The sequence below is a fragment of the Sturnira hondurensis genome, unplaced genomic scaffold (assembly GCF_014824575.4).
Source record: "Sturnira hondurensis isolate 20B ecotype Veracruz unplaced genomic scaffold, ASM1482457v3 Scaffold0004136, whole genome shotgun sequence".
NCBI lineage: Eukaryota > Metazoa > Chordata > Mammalia > Chiroptera > Phyllostomidae > Sturnira > Sturnira hondurensis.
This window is the reverse complement of record NW_028076767.1, coordinates 28,967,378-28,984,174: the sequence shown is the minus strand read 5'-3', so window position 1 is coordinate 28,984,174 and position 16,797 is coordinate 28,967,378. Positions and strand designations below refer to the sequence as shown.

General features: G+C 55.0%; 1 protein-coding gene across 2 annotated transcripts in view; it reads left to right on the top strand.

The window, feature by feature from the left end:
- Window positions 1–15,773, top strand: part of ELMO2 (engulfment and cell motility 2) — a 35,405-nt gene extending 19,632 nt beyond the window's left edge. The window contains exons 10-22 of one of the 2 annotated variants that reach the window (XM_037044199.1): window positions 359–394; window positions 2,278–2,328; window positions 6,880–7,002; window positions 7,327–7,461; window positions 8,016–8,120; window positions 8,449–8,557; window positions 8,988–9,124; window positions 9,979–10,142; window positions 10,276–10,388; window positions 10,553–10,660; window positions 11,401–11,483; window positions 13,033–13,110; window positions 14,266–15,773. In XM_037044199.1, coding sequence (XP_036900094.1) covers window positions 359–394; window positions 2,278–2,328; window positions 6,880–7,002; window positions 7,327–7,461; window positions 8,016–8,120; window positions 8,449–8,557; window positions 8,988–9,124; window positions 9,979–10,142; window positions 10,276–10,388; window positions 10,553–10,660; window positions 11,401–11,483; window positions 13,033–13,110; window positions 14,266–14,466 — 1,443 coding nt within the window. In that variant the 3' untranslated portion in view covers window positions 14,467–15,773. The remainder of the gene's footprint in view (window positions 1–358; window positions 395–2,277; window positions 2,329–6,879; window positions 7,003–7,326; window positions 7,462–8,015; window positions 8,121–8,448; window positions 8,558–8,987; window positions 9,125–9,978; window positions 10,143–10,275; window positions 10,389–10,552; window positions 10,661–11,400; window positions 11,484–13,032; window positions 13,111–14,265) is intronic. The other variant, XM_037044200.1, reaches the window with a different exon arrangement.
- Window positions 15,774–16,797: the final 1,024 nt, after the last annotated feature.

The following is a 16,797-nucleotide window of genomic DNA, read 5'->3' as shown; positions in this document are numbered from 1 at the left end:
TCTGGGTCTCAGTTTGTCTTTCTGCCCAATGAAGGGGCCAGATTAAAAGATCTCCTAGGGCCCTTCCAACACCAGCTTCCTACATTTCTCTGGGAAAAGCCTCAGTTGTGTGCGAAAGAAAGGCTTTTGGTTGTGTGCCAGTGCCCTGGGCTCGGTCAGGTGAAGTTCACGGGGGACCACGTACCAAGCTCTCGGTGGATCTAGAGGGACAGCCGGGAGCATCTGTGATTCTGTCTGTCTGTCTTTCTCTGATGGCTTTGCTCCGTTAATGTCTCCCCTCCTGGTCCTGTTCTGAATGTAAGCCGAAAGCTCATTCTTCCATCTGCTTCTCTCTGTGCTTTTTGCTTTCTGCCGGCAGGACAAGCACCTTAACCCGCTAGACCTGCCTGTCACTGTAAGTAGCACCGCTGTGTGGAAAGGGCCCCCACTCTCATCCGGGTGGGGAGATCACAGCTGGGCAGGAGTCTCACATCTGCTCAGATGTTCGGGGAACTCGAGACACAGGACAGGTTGGGTGCTGTCAATCTCGTTTGTCCGGACACCGGAGTATGCAGCGCAGATTAGAGTCACGTAGAGGATGAAGGCAGAGCCTGTCCCGGGGAACATGGCCCAGTCTTCCCTTCGTAACTTGCCTTTACATGGTCGTCTCTGTGGGTCAGCCCGGGAAGATCAGATTCAGAAACAGCCTGTGGCTTTCATCTAAGTGATGCCATGATGGATCACCTCCCAACCTGGTAACAGCGAAGCGTAAAGGTAAAGCCATGCCTTTTTGGACATGGACTGGACCATGGGGATTTGAAAAGGTGTAGACAGTTGACAAGAGGGAAGTTGGATGCTCATTTCCTGTGAGGGAGTTTAGAGAGAGGCCAGCCCTGCGGGGATCTGAAAGAAGATGAGCGCTACCCCCCGCCCCGTCAACCCCACAGAGAAGCCTTTGGTCTGAGGCCTGTATATTCTAGCCGTAGACTACGGTGTTAGCCACTTGGTCAGTGGTCCACAGCAAGGTTTAATCTCAAGCTGACCTCCTGTAGCTACCAAAGGAGTTTCTAGGCCACCCTCCTCCCCCTCCAGTTGGTGTGTGCTCAGGGCAGAGAGAATAAAACTCAGTGTTCCTGGCAGCATCGGCCATTTGGAGTGTGGCCAGAAATCCAGACCACAGGAGAGAGCGCACGAGGGAGAGACGTGTGGCCGCTGCCTCAGGCCGATGGACTTGGAGTCCTCGGGAAATTAAATGAAGGCAGCGGTGTCGAAAGTGAAGTCATACTAATTAACATTATAAGAAGTGATGGCTGACATTGGAAGGCAGAGTCCGAAGAATTATGAGAAGCTGTCGGGAAAATTAAAAGCATGGTGACCTGGGAGCAGTTGTCGAGGGACGAGGGCTGCACGGTTCAGCAGCTCCCGCAGGTGTCGGTGTCACAAACCGGAAGAATCAGCGATGGCCGTTTGGATGAAGCCAAGTCCTGGGTGGCAACTGAGTGGCGATCACTGCCATCTCTTCCGAAATAAAGATGTGTATATAACGTATTTTTAGGAGATTTGCATAAGAAGGTCCAAGTAATGGTTCTGAGAGGGCCCTTAAAGCTTCGTCCCCTGGAAGATTCACTTAAGTTGGAAACTTTCCTGAGTGTGTTAAATAAATAAAGTGTTCCTGTTAAAATCGGAACCAGATACAATTTTAAATGTTATGAAAAATGACCCGAAGCACCCAGCAGGTTCTCTAGGACAGTCAGAAATGAGCTGGGAACTGCTCACTGGGCAGAGCGGCCTGGCCCAGCTCCCTCTGCTGGTGAGGCGCTGGGGTGGGGTGGGGGATGGAGGGGGGCGGGTGGGGGAGCCAAGCCCTGGAGCCCCTTCCAGCCTGGGCCGTGGGTGTCTGCCTGGAACAGTGACCAGTGGGTGCGGCTGGGGCCGTCATGCTGCTCTGTGCTCCGTGTGTGTGTTGTCCGTCGCCCGGTGTCCTTGTGCCACTGTGTCTCGTCCTGGTCTAGCCGCAGTCTCCATCCCTCTCCAAAGACAGTGTGGTCGATTGTGCCACTGGGAAGGGAAGCCCTATCTGAGTGAATTTACACTCACAAAGAAAAGTGCAGGGGAGTTTGTTAGATTATAAAATCCCCTTGATAGTTCATGGATTTTTTTTCTATATGTCTGCTTTTGTTTGAAAGGAGTAAAATGTAAAAGAAAAAGCCCCTGAGCTACAACGTCGCCTTCCTCTTCATAGTCGTCACAGCTGCGTGCCCGCCACCTTGCCTTACGTTTGCTTATTTTTCTCAATAGGACATGGCCAATGCGTTCGCGCAGAAGCACCTCCGGTCCATAATCCTAAATGTAAGTTCCCGGAACGAGCTGTATTTGTTTTGTGACTATAAGAGTTACTACTATTACATAGTCATATTGTTATTACTGAAGTCACTGTTCCGCAGGGAGGACACTCAGAGGGACCTTACCAATAGGCACTAAACACTTCTTAAAGTGAAAAGCTTTTTTTTTTTAATCCTCAATAAGTCTGTGGAGCTTTCTCCAGGAGGCCGAGTGGCCCCCCAGGAGTTGCTTGCTGTCCTGCAAACCCAAAACTTTTGTCTGGGGGACGTGTTAAAATGGGCACACAGAAGGAGAGCGGGTCACCGAACAAACACTGGCTGCAAACCCGGGCTACGTGGGGCGCTGGCAGGGGTGCGGAAGGGCTGGCAGGGGTGCGGAGGGGCGTGTTTGCTCCCGGAGGCCTCCCTGTCCAGTAGGAAGACAAGTGGCCGGGGCACCCCGTGGCCAGGTTCTGCAGAGGCTCGGGAGACTTCAGAGGGGGGCAGGGGGCCCTCTGTTGAACAGGGGTGTCAGGACACCTTTAGAGGAATAGCTTTGGCGGGGGCTGAGGACGAGGACACAGACCAAGAAGAAAAGGGTTTCAGGAAGGCAGGGCCGGAACCAAGAGGGAATGTGCGGGTAGAGGGTGGAGCAAGGGCGTTTCTGGTAGGACCGCAGAGGAGGCGAAGACCTGATCAAGGAGGATCTTCGTCTTCCCAGGGCAGGTGAGGGCGTTTCATCGGGGTCGTGACACAACCAGACTTGCATTGCAGGACGCTACTGCCCCGGGGTCTGCATGTTTCCTAGGGGTGTGCGAGGGAGGAACGCGGAGCAGGGGTGGTGAGGAGTGGGGGCATCTGGAAAGAGGTCTGCTTCCTCGTGATTGGGGGGGGAGCTGGGAAAGAGCCCAGGATGTGGGCTAAAAGGAGGCCATTTTATCAGTTGTCAAAAACCAGGGAGAACCGGGAGACCACAGAGCATGGAATAGCAGGAGAAATTTGGAGTCAAGTGTGAAAAGCTTAGTAATTCTGTCCATGAACTTCAGAGTGACCAACCCCCACTCTGCCATTAGCCAGTCTTTGATCCTGCGCAGCTCACTTAACTTCCGTGGCCTTCCGTTGCTCCTCCAGACCCCGGCTAAATGAGCTAATGCGCATTCGGTGCTGGGCAGGCCACCTGGCACGTGGTCGGCGCTGTGCTGCACTGGCGGTTCTTTGTGAACCAGGTGCAGAGGTGGCCGTTCAAGCAGTGAGCTCTGAGTATGGGGCCCGTGGTCGCTGGTCTGAGTATGCAGAGTCTGTCAGGCCCCGTCGCACAGAGCCAGCCCTTGCCTGCTGGCCTTCCCTGGTCACAGCCCCATGGCCTGCCCGGAGGAGGAACCTCAGCGAATGCTCAAGCGCTCTGCCCGCGAGTGGCAGAGCACACGGCTTCCCCCGCATCCTGTCCACATTCCCGAGCAGCCAGACTGCTGTGCGTGGGGGGTGAGGGTGCCCCTCTGGGAAATTTAATGAAGTTTGAGGCTTATTATTTACTTGAATGGAATTAGAAGTTCAGCTCATTCCTGGACAAACCTGTGTCAAGGCTAACATTCCAGTACAGAAGACAGTTCTGTGCCAGGGCTCGGGACTTAAATAGTCCACTAGCCTGCTTAGTGCAGCTCCCTTCAGTCCGGGAGCGATTAACTGCGTCGAGTCAAAGAACACAGGCCTTGAGGTATCTGACAGTCAAATAAGATGCCACCTAAAACCTCTGAGACCACAACCCACCCACCCGACTGGAGCTGAACTTGAAGCCACTGAGGGCTACACCGGTTACCTCTCCCCTGTGGTGTGTCTGAGAAAGGGGGGTTAAAGTGAATGACACCAACATCACATGAACTCTAACGCCTCTTAAAGTGGTTTGATGCATTCTGGAGAGGCGAGGCGGGAGGAGTAGGGATAGACAGGGAGGGAGGAAGTGGGGGGGCAGAGGGAGGGGACGCAGAGAAAGGAGGAGGCTCGGAGTGGGGCGAAGAAGAGGTGTGGGGGGACGGCAGGGCAGTGGCGGAGAAAAGAGCCTGGGAAGGACTGTCTGGGGCAGCAAGGAGGGGGGCTAAGAGGGCTCATGCCCTCTTGCCGGAGAGACAGGGCGTGCAGGGCACAGAGGGCACTAGAGAGGGCTGGGGGGAGGGGCATGAGCACGCCCTGTAGAGAAAGGGCAGAACGGCTTTGTCCAGTCGGAATTTCTGCAGTTCTGGAACTGCTGTCCAGAATGGTAGCCACTAGCCACGGGTGGTGGTTGAGTACTTGAAATGCATCTAGTCTGACTAGGGAACTTAATTTGTCATTTTAAAAAAATTTTCAGTTGAAATTTAAATACCCACATGTGGCTGGTAGCTACTGTTTGGGAGGCACAGAGCTAGAGAAAGAAAGAGACAGGAGGAGAAAGCACTCTGGCGTCAATGGGGGGAGACAAGGTCTAGAGCAGCGCCATCTAGGGAAAATATAACAGGAACCACTTACTTTATTTTAAATATCTTAGCAGCAACATTAAAAAAGAATACAGGAGCCTTGGCTAGGGTAGCTCAGTCAATTGGACATCATCTGCAAACCAAAAGGTCACAGGTTCGATCCCCAGTAAGGGCACATGCAAGAGGCAGCCAATTGATATTTCTCTCATATTGATATTTCTCTCCCTCTCTCCCTCCATTAAAAGAAATCAATAAAAGAAAAAAATTATAAAATTTTATTTAACTCAACATAACCCAAATACTATGATTTCAACACATAATCGATAGAAAAAAATCGTAAATGAGATACTGCACCGTCTGTTTTTTGTACACAGGCTCTGAGGTCCGGTGTGCATTTGTTGCAGCACATCTCAGCTTGGCTACATTTCGAACATTCAACAGCCGCACGTGGCTAGTGACCACCGGGGTAGACAGCACAGGTCCAACGGGCTTGGTCTCGAGCCAGAGCGGGTCCGAGAGAGAGCTGATCTGAAGTTACAGGGAGCTTGGGAAAGATACCGACCTCGGGCTGGAAGGTCTAGAGTGGAACTTTTTACGATAGTGACAGTGCTCCGTATCTGCCCTATCACCAGGTGGCAGCCACTTGTCATATGTGTCTGGTGAGCTTACAATGTGGCTAGTGCTGCCGAGGACCTGGAGTTCTGACTGAAATTAATTGCGAGGGACTTAAGTGCAAAGAGCCGCACGGGCCCGTGGCCGGCACGTTGGACAGCACAGGCCGGAGACACGCGAGGCTGAGGAAAAGAACATGAAGGACACGGGCGGTTCATGCGGAGACTGGGCAGAGTCTCATTTGGACAAGAGAAGGACGAGAGTGACAGGATTCGAGATGGCAGGGAGACAGAGTGGGGAGCGGGTCGTACAGGGGAGCAAGCGGGAAAGCACAGACCCGTGGGCGTGAGAGTGGGCTGCCTGAGACAGGACATCACCCGGCTTTGATCAGCCCGGGGGACAGAGGGCGGTCAGTGGGAAGGAGAGGGCAGAGACGGAGCGTGAGAATGCGAGAGGGGTGGGCATCAGGGGGCGGGAGGGGGTGGTGGACTGGGCGGGGAGGTGGAAGGAGAGTGGGCAGGACGGAGCTGGAGGAGGGAGAGGGACACACGCTGACATGCGAGAAGGAGGGGACAAATGTAGGAGAGAGAGGAGGGAGGGCACAGTGAGGGGTGGGCGAGGAGTGGTCGACGCTCCCCTGCGTGTAGCTGTCTCTGTCATTTAAAGAACATGACCTTTCTAAAGCCTCTGTTCTTGGCGAGGCTGTCTAAAACATGTCGTCTGTCTCAGGGAAAACGGAAGAACGATACTGNGAGTGGGCAGGACGGAGCTGGAGGAGGGAGAGGGACACACGCTGACATGCGAGAAGGAGGGGACAAATGTAGGAGAGAGAGGAGGGAGGGCACAGTGAGGGGTGGGCGAGGAGTGGTTGACACTCCCCTGCGTGTAGCTGTCTCTGTCATTTAAAGAACATGACCTTTCTAAAGCCTCTGTTCTTGGCGAGGCTGTCTAAAACATGTCGTCTGTCTCAGGGAAAACGGAAGAACGATACCGCCCAAGTGTGCAAGCGCACCTTTCTCTGTCACACTAGCTGTTGTCTTGGATCGCGTGATCAGTCTCCAGCCCTTCAGGGTCCAGTTCGGTAGCCACCAGCCACATGGTGCTGTGGAACACTTGAGGTGTGACTGGTCCGAATCGAGGGTAGTGATTACTTACGATTGCAGTCCTCAGTATCTTACCTGATTGGAGTAGCTCCAGCCACTGATCTCCAATGTCATAATCTCACGGGGTAGCCTCCCTCCTCTTTGGGGTGGCCGGGTGTAGCCTCCATCCATCAGTCCACTTCCCCTGCCCAGCGGAGTGCAGAGAAGAGGACAGTGCCCTGCGGGCCTGTAGTGAGTCACCTCTGCCCGGATGTGGCCCATTTCTGCTCCGCCCCCTCCTAGAGCAGGAAGTCCCCGAGTGTGGGAGGAAAGCCCTGTTCCCTGCCCAGCGCACTTGCTTTCTCACTGGCACAAACGTGACTCTTTGGTGAGAGATCAGTTCAGTCCCCTGCTCTCTGCCTTTGCTTTTTCTAGCACGTGATCCGAGGGAACCGCCCAATCAAAACTGAGATGGCCCATCAGCTGTATGTCCTGCAAGTCCTGACCTTTAACCTCCTAGAAGAAAGGATGATGACCAAGATGGACCCCAATGACCAGGTAGGTGCCAGGTGGGGCAGAGCTTTCCTGGCTTAAACTGTATGCTGCTGGACGTGGTGCATTCCAGCCTCAGTCTGTGTGCTGAGCGCCTGCTCTGTGCAGAAACCGGTGCCCCTGCTCCGAGAAACCTAGCTGTGGCCTCACCGAGACCTCTTCCCGCTGGTACACCCGGGGCCGAGCCCATCCCGGCCCTGCTAAGGCAGAGGTGATGCCTCTTCAGAGGTCCATTGGGGCCGGAGCTCCGTGCAAGCCCAGCCCCCTCCTCCTTTTCCTTGCTCCCCTTGGTTAATGGACTCACCTCTGACTGTCTGTTCCACCTCTCAGGCTCAGAGGGACATTATATTCGAACTGAGGAGGATTGCGTTTGATGCAGAGTCCGACTCCAGCACTGTCCCCGGGAGCGGGACCGAGAAGCGCAAAGCCATGTATACAAAGGACTACAAAATGCTGGGGTTCACTGTGAGTTTCCCAAAGCAGGGACCTCGCAGGCCTTCTCCCTGGCAGGAAGCCAGAGCCCAGGGCACCCCGCCTTCACATTGGTGGCCCTGGAATAGATGGCACTAAGAAGCTGGAGGGCCTTGACGCTTGGTTTGCCTCTGAGATGGCAGATTCCCAAGTTCATGTCCACATCGGGCCTGTGAAACAAAAGCATCTGCAGGCAGGCCCAGGAGCACAGCCAAAGGGACGGAGAGGGGACCTAGGGCACCTCTCTCCACAGCAGCGAATGGTGTGGATACTTTGTGATAGGATACAGCCTGAGGGTGGAGGTAATTCGGTTGAATACTAATGGGCACCTACTCAGCACCCAGCAGCCTGCCATGTGCTGGGCATACAAGGGGAGTGAGCCCCAGCCCGGCCGTCAGGGCGCAGCTTCCAGGTAGAGATGGTGTGTGAAAGGGCTGGACAGGTAGGTCTGCAGTGCTAGGGGCCCTCGGAGGAGGGGCGACAGGGCTTCCCCTCAGTGACACCGAGGGGACACTCCCGATTCTCCGGTTGGGTCTCTGTTTTTCCAGAACCATATCAACCCGGCAATGGACTTCACGCAGACTCCTCCTGGAATGCTGGCCCTGGACAACATGCTGTACTTGGCCAAAGTCCATCAGGACACCTACATCCGGGTAAAGGCTGGGGGCCTGCTTTCTCAGTCCTGGCGCCACCTGTCCGGACTCTCCCTCACCCCCCTTCCCTCTCCTCCCTCGCCCCCTCCCCTCTCCTCCCTCACCCCCCTCCCCCTCCTCCCTCACCCCCTCCCCTCTCCTCCCTCACCCCCTTCCCCCTCCTCCCTCACCCCCTCCCCTCTCCTCCCTCCCCCCTCCCCCCTCTCCTCCCTCACCCCCTCCCCTCTCCTCCCTCACCCCCCTTCCCTCTCCTCCCTCACCCCCTCCCCCTCCTCCCTCACCCCCCTCCCTTCTCCTCCCTCACCCCCCTCCCCTCTGTCCCCCACAGATTGTCCTGGAGAACAGTAGTCGCGAAGACAAACACGAATGCCCCTTTGGCCGCAGTGCCATCGAGCTCACCAAGATGCTCTGCGAAATCCTGCAGGTTGGGGAACTACGTAAGTCCTTGCAGCAGCCCCGCTCCCCCAGCCAGTCAGGAGCTGGGGGAGGCCCGATGTCATGAAGTTAGGGGTCGGTGGGGCCGGGCATCCTCAGTCACTGAGGGAGCTGTAATCCACTTTATCCTTGTTGACGGGAACCTTGGCTCCGGCTTTGCTCCAGCTGCTGATTTGAACGTGTTCAGGAGCTACACCACTGTCCCCTCACTCTCGTGTGTAAGGACTAGCCGACTCTGTCACAGGGTAGAGGTGGACGGAGAGAAAGTGCCCTGGAGAATAAGGCTCCAGAAGTGGAGAACGGCCCAACCCACACTCCTCATTAGGCCTGGACCTCGCTCTGGTTTTGTTCCTCGGGACTTGGTGCAGAGCATCCCAGGGTCCTGGGCATGAGCTCCCAGCTCACCCTTGCCCCACCCCTTTTCTTCTGCAGCAAATGAGGGGCGCAACGATTACCACCCGATGTTCTTCACCCATGACCGAGCCTTTGAAGAACTCTTTGGAATCTGCATCCAGCTACTGAACAAGACCTGGAAGGAGATGAGGGCAACGGCCGAAGACTTCAACAAGGTCAGTGTCGCAGGGCTCTGAGGTCCGTGGGCTGGGACCATCACATGACAGTCAGGGACAGCTGGCCAGAGCGAGGGAAGTCCCCGAGCTGGGAAACCAGCGTGGTCTGCAGTGCTGAGTCATAAGCGCTGAGGCAGTGGAGCCTTGGTCCCCTCTGGCTGTGCTTCCTCTGTCCCCTTGAGCAGGTGTCTTGCCCCTCCTGTCTTCCTTAAGGGAAGGACAGACTCGAGTGTTTGGAGCCTGCTCCTCTCATTGAAAGTGTAAAGAAGAGGTTTTCCATAATCCCACCACCCAGTGATGGTCGTTTTGTGTTTCACTGTAGTCCTTTTTTTCTGTAGATTTTTCCTTCTCTGGTGGAGCGCTGGCCGGATGCGCAGTGTGATGGCCATCTTTTCCCCTGTTTTAGGGGAAGTGACACATTTTATGGACACACTGCAGTGTGCCAGGCACCAGGCCTCCACAGAGGTCTCCTCATCCTTCCAACAGCACGTGTCTCTCTCCCTTTAAAGAGGAGGCGGAAGCCTGAGGATATTAAGTGACTTGTTCAAGGAACAAATGGAGGGACAGTCAGGATCGGAACCTGTTTCTCTCTGACTCTAGATGCCTTTGCTCATTCCACACCCTTGGCTAATTGAAATTTGTGAGAAATAAAGCATTTGCACCACCAGGCACTTGTCCCCAATAACCGTCTGAGGAGGTGTGCCCTAGCACGGGGTGCCCTGTGCCCCCAGCGCAGGTCTGTAGTGCCCGCCCGCTGTGCTCGAGGCGGAGGGCTAGGGCAGAGCCCTGGTGCCCCCTAGGCAGCCCACCCGTGTCAGAGCGTGAGCGAGGGGCGCCTCCTTCCTCCGCCTCAGGTCATGCAGGTGGTCCGAGAGCAGATCACGCGCGCGCTGCCCTCCAAGCCCAACTCTCTGGATCAGTTCAAGAGCAAACTGCGTAGCCTGAGCTACTCGGAGATCCTGAGGCTGCGCCAGTCCGAGAGGATGAGTCAGGACGACTTCCAGTCCCCGCCGATTGTGTGAGTGCCGTCCCAGGGCAGGCTCCCAGGGAGGCAGCCCCAGGCCTGCCTGCCTTCGGAATCTTCTCCGGGGCCTTCTCCTCACTTTGGTGCGTGTCTCCCCTATGCCCTCCCCGCCCTCCCCCCACCCCAGGGAGCTGAGGGAGAAGATCCAGCCCGAGATCCTTGAGCTGATCAAGCAGCAGCGTCTGAACCGGCTCTGTGAGGGCAGCAGCTTCCGAAAGATTGGGAACCGCCGAAGGCAAGGTGAGGGGGCCTGGGGCCTTGGGCTAGTCCTTGCTGCCCAGAGTCGCCGGCCAGGGTGGACCCTGCGGGAAGCAGGCAGGGAACAGGGCACCTTCGCCCTTTGGGTGCCCCGGCCTCCCCCAGAACCGTCCTCACTCACCTGCCGTGCGTCCCTTGTGTTCCAGAGCGCTTCTGGTACTGCCGCCTGGCGCTGAACCACAAGGTCCTGCACTATGGAGATCTGGATGACAACCCACAGGGGGAGGTGACGTTTGAGTCCCTGCAGGAGAAAAGTAGGTCCAGGTCTCTGCTGCTGGGTCCTGGTAGCGGGACTCGGTGTCAGGGTGGCTCCAGTCCTGGCTGTTTCAAGCCGATGACCTGGTCTAGGGCCAGTTCGCTCCCCGGACCCATTTCCTCGCTGGCAGGGGTCACTCTCTGCGGCCCACCTCCCAGGGCTGTCTGGGCAACCGGTGAGACCGCAGAGGCGGTGGGTGCCGACTCTGCAGAGGGCGACACAAAACCAAGTTGAGAGGTGGAGGTTATTCACACCCTGGCTCTGCTACTAATTTAATTAATTCTAGTTGATTGCAAGTTCCTTCTCCCTCCTGCCTTGGTGTCTTCTCTCAATATGACAGCCATGCCGCCCTCAGAAGAGGCGTGAAGGAGTAGTGTGGGCAAGCGCTTAGACCCAGTAGTGAGTAGGTAACAAGCAAAACCGTTAGCTGTCACCACGCTGTTTGCTTTGGTGGCATCATCGTTGTCACTACGGTGACATGAGAGCGAGGCGGTGTCGGAGGCCCCACGCCTTGGGGAGACAATCCAAAAGCCCTGAACTGACCTCCAGTCAGGTTCAACACAGCCCAGCAGGCCATGGCCCACGGGAAGTGACCGTGGAGGAGGGAGCAATAGAAGGCCACTCTCCCTGAGCCGGTACAGCCCTCTGCGTCGAGAGGCAAGGGCTTCCCTTCTAGACCCGACCAAGAACCAACCTGTAGCGTGAAGCGTCTGGAGACTAATGCCCTCCATTTAACAGTTCCTGTTGCAGACATTAAGGCCATTGTCACTGGGAAAGATTGCCCCCACATGAAGGAGAAGAGCGCTCTGAAACAGAACAAGGTGAGTGGAGAAAGAAGCAGGCCTGGGTCTGCGTCGCCGCTGCGGTGATTCCCGGGTGCAGCCGGCGGCGGTGGTGGCTTTAGGTGCCCGGTCTCCCCCTGAACTGCCCCTGAACGCTTCACTACGAACAGTTCTGAACGCACACAGCGGCAGACAGAACTCCCATGCACGCGTCACGCAGCCTCCACGGCCACGGCGAATGCTGCGCATCTGCCCTCTCCCTTAGCACTTTGCAGAAAGCCTCAGCGGTTACACCAGTCCATCTGTAAATATTTAGACTGTATCCCTGGGTTAAAAGGACTCCTTCAACATAATCACACCTAAAAAGAAATGAGAGGTTTAGTGTCCAATATTCCACTGATGTTTGAATTTCCACCCATTATCATATAAATAACATAACTTCTCTATAAATATGCGCGTTTATATGTCTATACACATGGATACACATATGCTTGTTGCCATTGTGTTTGCGAAGTCAGAATCTAAATGAGGGCTGCACTCTCTGATTAGTCTTCTAAGATTCTTAGTTCATAAGGTTCCCATCCATCGTCTTCATCTTTTCTTTTCTCTTTGCAGTTTATTAGTTGAAGAAACCAGGTTGCTTGTTCGGTAGTTTCTCAGGGTCTGAAACGTGCCAACTGCCTTCCCGAGGTGCAGTTGGACTGTCCCCCTGTCCCACCAGGTCTGTCACTGGTAGAGAGATCTGGGGGCTGATCCACTTCAGGTTTGACCCAGCTATTTTGTTAAGACTCCTTCCTAGATGGTGTTACGTTCTATCAAGAGACACGTAGGTGTGGTCATCTGTGAGGTCAGTGCGCTGGCTGCTCAGCCCCTCGTGCTGTTAGCAAACTCCGGCTTGCTGACTAGTTCCGTTCTGACGCCTTTGCATTTGTTAGCTGAACTGCTTCTCTAAAGAGAGACCTGCGGTCACCTGTTGTTAGCTTCCCAGTGGTGCAGTTTATGTAAGAAAGGAGGATAAATGCTGGATTCTTTACTGTTCTGCACCTTCTTTAAAAACAAAGAGTTAGTTCCCTGGCATTATCCAACAGTGACCCACTTGGTGGACGTGTTTTGTTTTGTCTTTTAGTAGTATTATGGGCTCGGGATGTAACAAGCAAATCCTACCAGTTTCAGCCCATGACAGTTATGTTGTCAGTAACCAAATGTTCCCATCTTTGGCCACAGTTTGCTTTCATCGGCTTTAAACTGTTAAGACCTTCCAGTTTACTTACTGACATACTTATCTAAGGTAGTACACGGACTCTGATGTTCAGGAGCTGTTGAGTACTGAGGAATGCCTTTTCTCAGATCTTGCTCACCATATCTTAGACCTGACTTGGGTTGGGGGTGGGCGAGGTAAGGTTGGTCAGGCACCACTGGGCCTCATCTCCAGCCCCTCTTGTGCGCATGCCCCGGGGCTCTGACAGCGTCCCATCTGAACCAGCACATTCGGCAGTGGTGCCAAGTTCCTCGGACTCTGGCCGAGATCTCGGTGTGCGAAGCCCGAGCCGGGCCATCGCTCCAACCCACTGAAACCTCTCTCCTGCAGGAGGTGTTGGAACTGGCCTTCTCCATCCTGTACGACCCTGACGAGACCCTAAACTTCATCGCACCTAATAAGTACGAGGTGAGCGGTGGGGTGCTGCCTTGCACAACCCAGCCCCCTGCGGTTCCTCAGCAGGAGGCGAGGCCTGGGCAGAACAGGAATGCCCGGTCCCTAACAGCAGGAAGCTGCAGGCTGCCCTAAGGATGTTGGGCACTGAGAATGTGCCAGCAGGGGGTCCTTTTCCCCAGAGCCAGGCCCTTCAGGTCACCCTTCAGCAGTAGCTATAGGGGGTCTTAGAAAGATGGGCCAGCTAGGAATAACCTGTTTGCCTGAGAGTAGGAAAATTTTCCTCTTTTCCGTTTCTGTGTGGCCACCTACCCCAGCAAACCTGACAGATCCCCCACCTCAGGGCTCCTGCTGAATGGGGTAGATCTGGCCTGGGCTTTGAAGCCAGATGGCTCTGTCCTGCTGTTGACACAGGCCTACAGTTTCTTTGGCAGCACAGAAGACCAGAGATGTTGCCTGACTCACTGCGGTTGAAACCATACATGTCTGGGGAGCTCTGAGAGCCTTCAGAGGAAACAAGAGGCGGGGCTTCTGGAGGAAGAGACACTTAGGCTGGGCCTGAGCTGCCAGTTGGGGGGGGGGGTTTGTTATTGGGCAGGGGGGAGGGGAGTGAAGCACTAGCAGGTGGGGAGACAGGTGAGAAAAGGCACCGGGAAAAGCTGGAGCAGGTTAGGGAGGGGTGGGCTGAGAAGTCCCTGTTACTCCCTGCTCTCCTGAGACCCTCAGGTTTCGTTTCTCTGGTACTTAGTTTCCACATTTATTGACTGGGTGTTCTTTCGTGTGCTTTGTGAGGTCCCCCGTGGTTCCTTTCATGTCCTGCTTTCTCGCCTACTACATATTCTCCCTTCCCCTATTACCAGTTTCAGGGGCAGTTTCAGGAACCTGATGCCTGGGTGCTCAGGTCTTCTGTGCTATATTCTTTAATTGCACTTTTAAAAATTATGCTTTATAATATCTTTGGGAGCTTAAATGTCAATCCATCATAAAAACCAAAAGGTCTTTTGAGAAAGGGAGTGACCAGCCCCCAGCTTCTCCTTGTTACCCCAAATCAGAATCGTGTCTCCAAGCAGTGCCAGAAGAGATCGGTGGGGGTCCCTAGAAAGGGGGCCTCGCAGGCCCTCCTGCTGACTAGGGGCTGCCATGTGATGCTTTGCAACTTGCTGTCCCTAGTACTGCATCTGGATTGATGGCCTCAGCGCCCTTCTGGGGAAGGACATGTCCAGCGATCTGACTAAGAGTGACCTGGACACCCTGCTGAGCATGGAGATGAAGCTGCGACTCCTGGACCTGGAGAACATCCAGATTCCCGAAGCACCCCCACCGGTGCCCAAGGAGCCGAGCAGCTACGACTTCGTCTATCACTACAGCTGAGCCTGGAGCCCAGGTGACGGTGCCCAGGAAGGGACTTGGGGCCCAGAAGAAACATTCACGGTCTGGTGCCTTGTCCTTTGCTTGTACAGAATCTGTAGTGACCGTGGTGGCCAGTAAATGCCAACCATTCCTCGAACCCACCTCAGACCACCAAGAGCTTCCTCCGGGTCCCTGTCTCCTATGAGTCATGAAGGCAGCTGCTCTGGCTTCCCCATCACCGTGGAGCCTGGGTCTGGGCCATGAGGAATGAGCAGCAGATGCCCTTGCTCCTCAGGCCGAGAAACTGCTTCTTGAGGTGGATTTAACAAAAGCCACTCACCTTTTCTTCCTGAGCCTGCTCTCCAGTGGTCAGCTGTCTCCCCGTGTGGGCAAGAACTGCCTGCAGAGGACCGACGTGCTGGGCGTGCTGGGAGCCTTGGAGAGGTTGCCTTTGGCTGGCCCGTGCCTGTGTCGGACCTAAGCAGAGGCCTTGCCCTTGCTTGCGTCGTCTTTGCGAGGGCTCACTCCGGCATCACACAGGGCCCACAGGCTGCTGCTGCTGCTGCTGCTGAGGCTGAGGTGCGTCGCTAAAGCTCTGGCCTTCAGAGCCACCAGACCTCTCGCCCACGCAGTTGTCTGGGCAGATGGTGATTTCTACCTACAAGCTCCCAGTCTGTCATCTTGGCAAGTCAGAGTCAGGAGGGCTGAGTCCCACTCTCTTAGTCTCAAGGAAGTCTGTGGGAGAGCCCACATGAGCCTGGGCCTAGGCTGGTGAGGTCACTCAATGCCCCTCCCCTCCCCCACACTTCCATCTTCCCTTCCTCGGGGAGAGATCTCCCACTGAGCCTGAAGTGTGTCCCCCTCCGGGTGGCTTTCCTCTGGCCTTCCAGACCTCAGGAGGTTTGCCTTCCCGCCCTCCCCATCCCAGTGCTGTGGTTCCTCCCTTGGGCCATGATTTTAGGGCGCTGGCCAAGGCCACAGCTGTGCCAACGGGGCATCCCTGGTGCTGCTGCACTTGTAAACCACACGCACAGCCTCTCTCCTCGGACGTCCGTCAACCTGGCATTCAGTATTGGTAGCCCGGCATGGTAGGTCCTACCCAATGAAGAGTGTACTATATATTTTCTTTACTATAGGCCATACTTATACAGACGTGTATATATATTTATATATAAGCTCTACCTATCCTAGATGGAATGTTTGAGGGGAAATAAAAAAAAATAGTAACACTTCCAGTTGTGAGCCAAGACTGTACAGCCTGCGAGCAGCCAGGAGCTTCCTGTTAGTAACCATGTTTTCAATAAATACTCTTTCATGTACAAACTGCGGTTCCTACCAACAGCTCTTCCTCTGTTCCTGGTTTCCTGCCAAAGGGAACTTGCACCTTGACACGCCTTCACTGCATTGTGCCCGGGAGACTTTGGAGGGTTCCAGCTGGAGTCCTCAGCCCCCTCCCGAGAGCCGCTTTCTCCTCCTCAACCAGCCCGCCTCTACACCACACACACACACACACACCTGCCACCGATGTCACGTCCGGACCAAGTGCTCTCTGCTCAGGCCTGCTGGGTGTATGCATCAGGGGAAGGCATACTGCACACTCCTGTGAACACATCTTCCTGCTTCCTCCTGCCAGGGACACAGCCAGGGAACAGCTCGAGTACTTGTACCTTACAAAGAAGACACGCTCTTCACCCTTTGTGTCGCCGTGCTTAGTGCCCAGCCTTCCAGCTGGTGTCTTAGGCTGTTGCTGCAAACCTCAGCCTTGGTAGCTGGGAGGCTTGAATGAGGGCCATGATGGGAATAGATACTTTCTCTTGCCTCAGAGAGAAGGGGCAAGGACAGCTCTTTCAAAACGCATAAAAAGTGCACACAGTACATACAGGCCTTGAGGACTGAGACCTTGGGCAGCAATGGGTGCAATTATAAGTGGCAAGTAAGCACAGAAAATGAACTAATGCCTGTGAAATGCCAGCTGGTGCTCGAGGGGGGAACAGGGAAAACAGCAGTTTGCATAATAAACTGCTTACACTCTGGCCTTGAACCTTCTTTTCAGAGGGGCCAGGGAACCTAGCTAAGTCAAGGATCCATGTTTGCAGCCAGTCTTAGCCCAGGAGGTGGGTTGGAGTGGGAGGGGAACGAAAAACCTCAAAGCGGTCCTCTGCAACCCTAGCCTGCCCTGGCCTCCAAATGGATCTCCCTGTCTGCTGGCTCTGCCTCTAATCCATCCTGCAACGTGAGTAAGACCTAAGCTCCCTAGCTGGCATTTTGGACCACTGCATCCTGCCCCTTGGCTACTTTCCCAGCCATCGTTTTTATTCTCCTCCCCTCCCCGTTTCCTCTGAGACAAGCGCT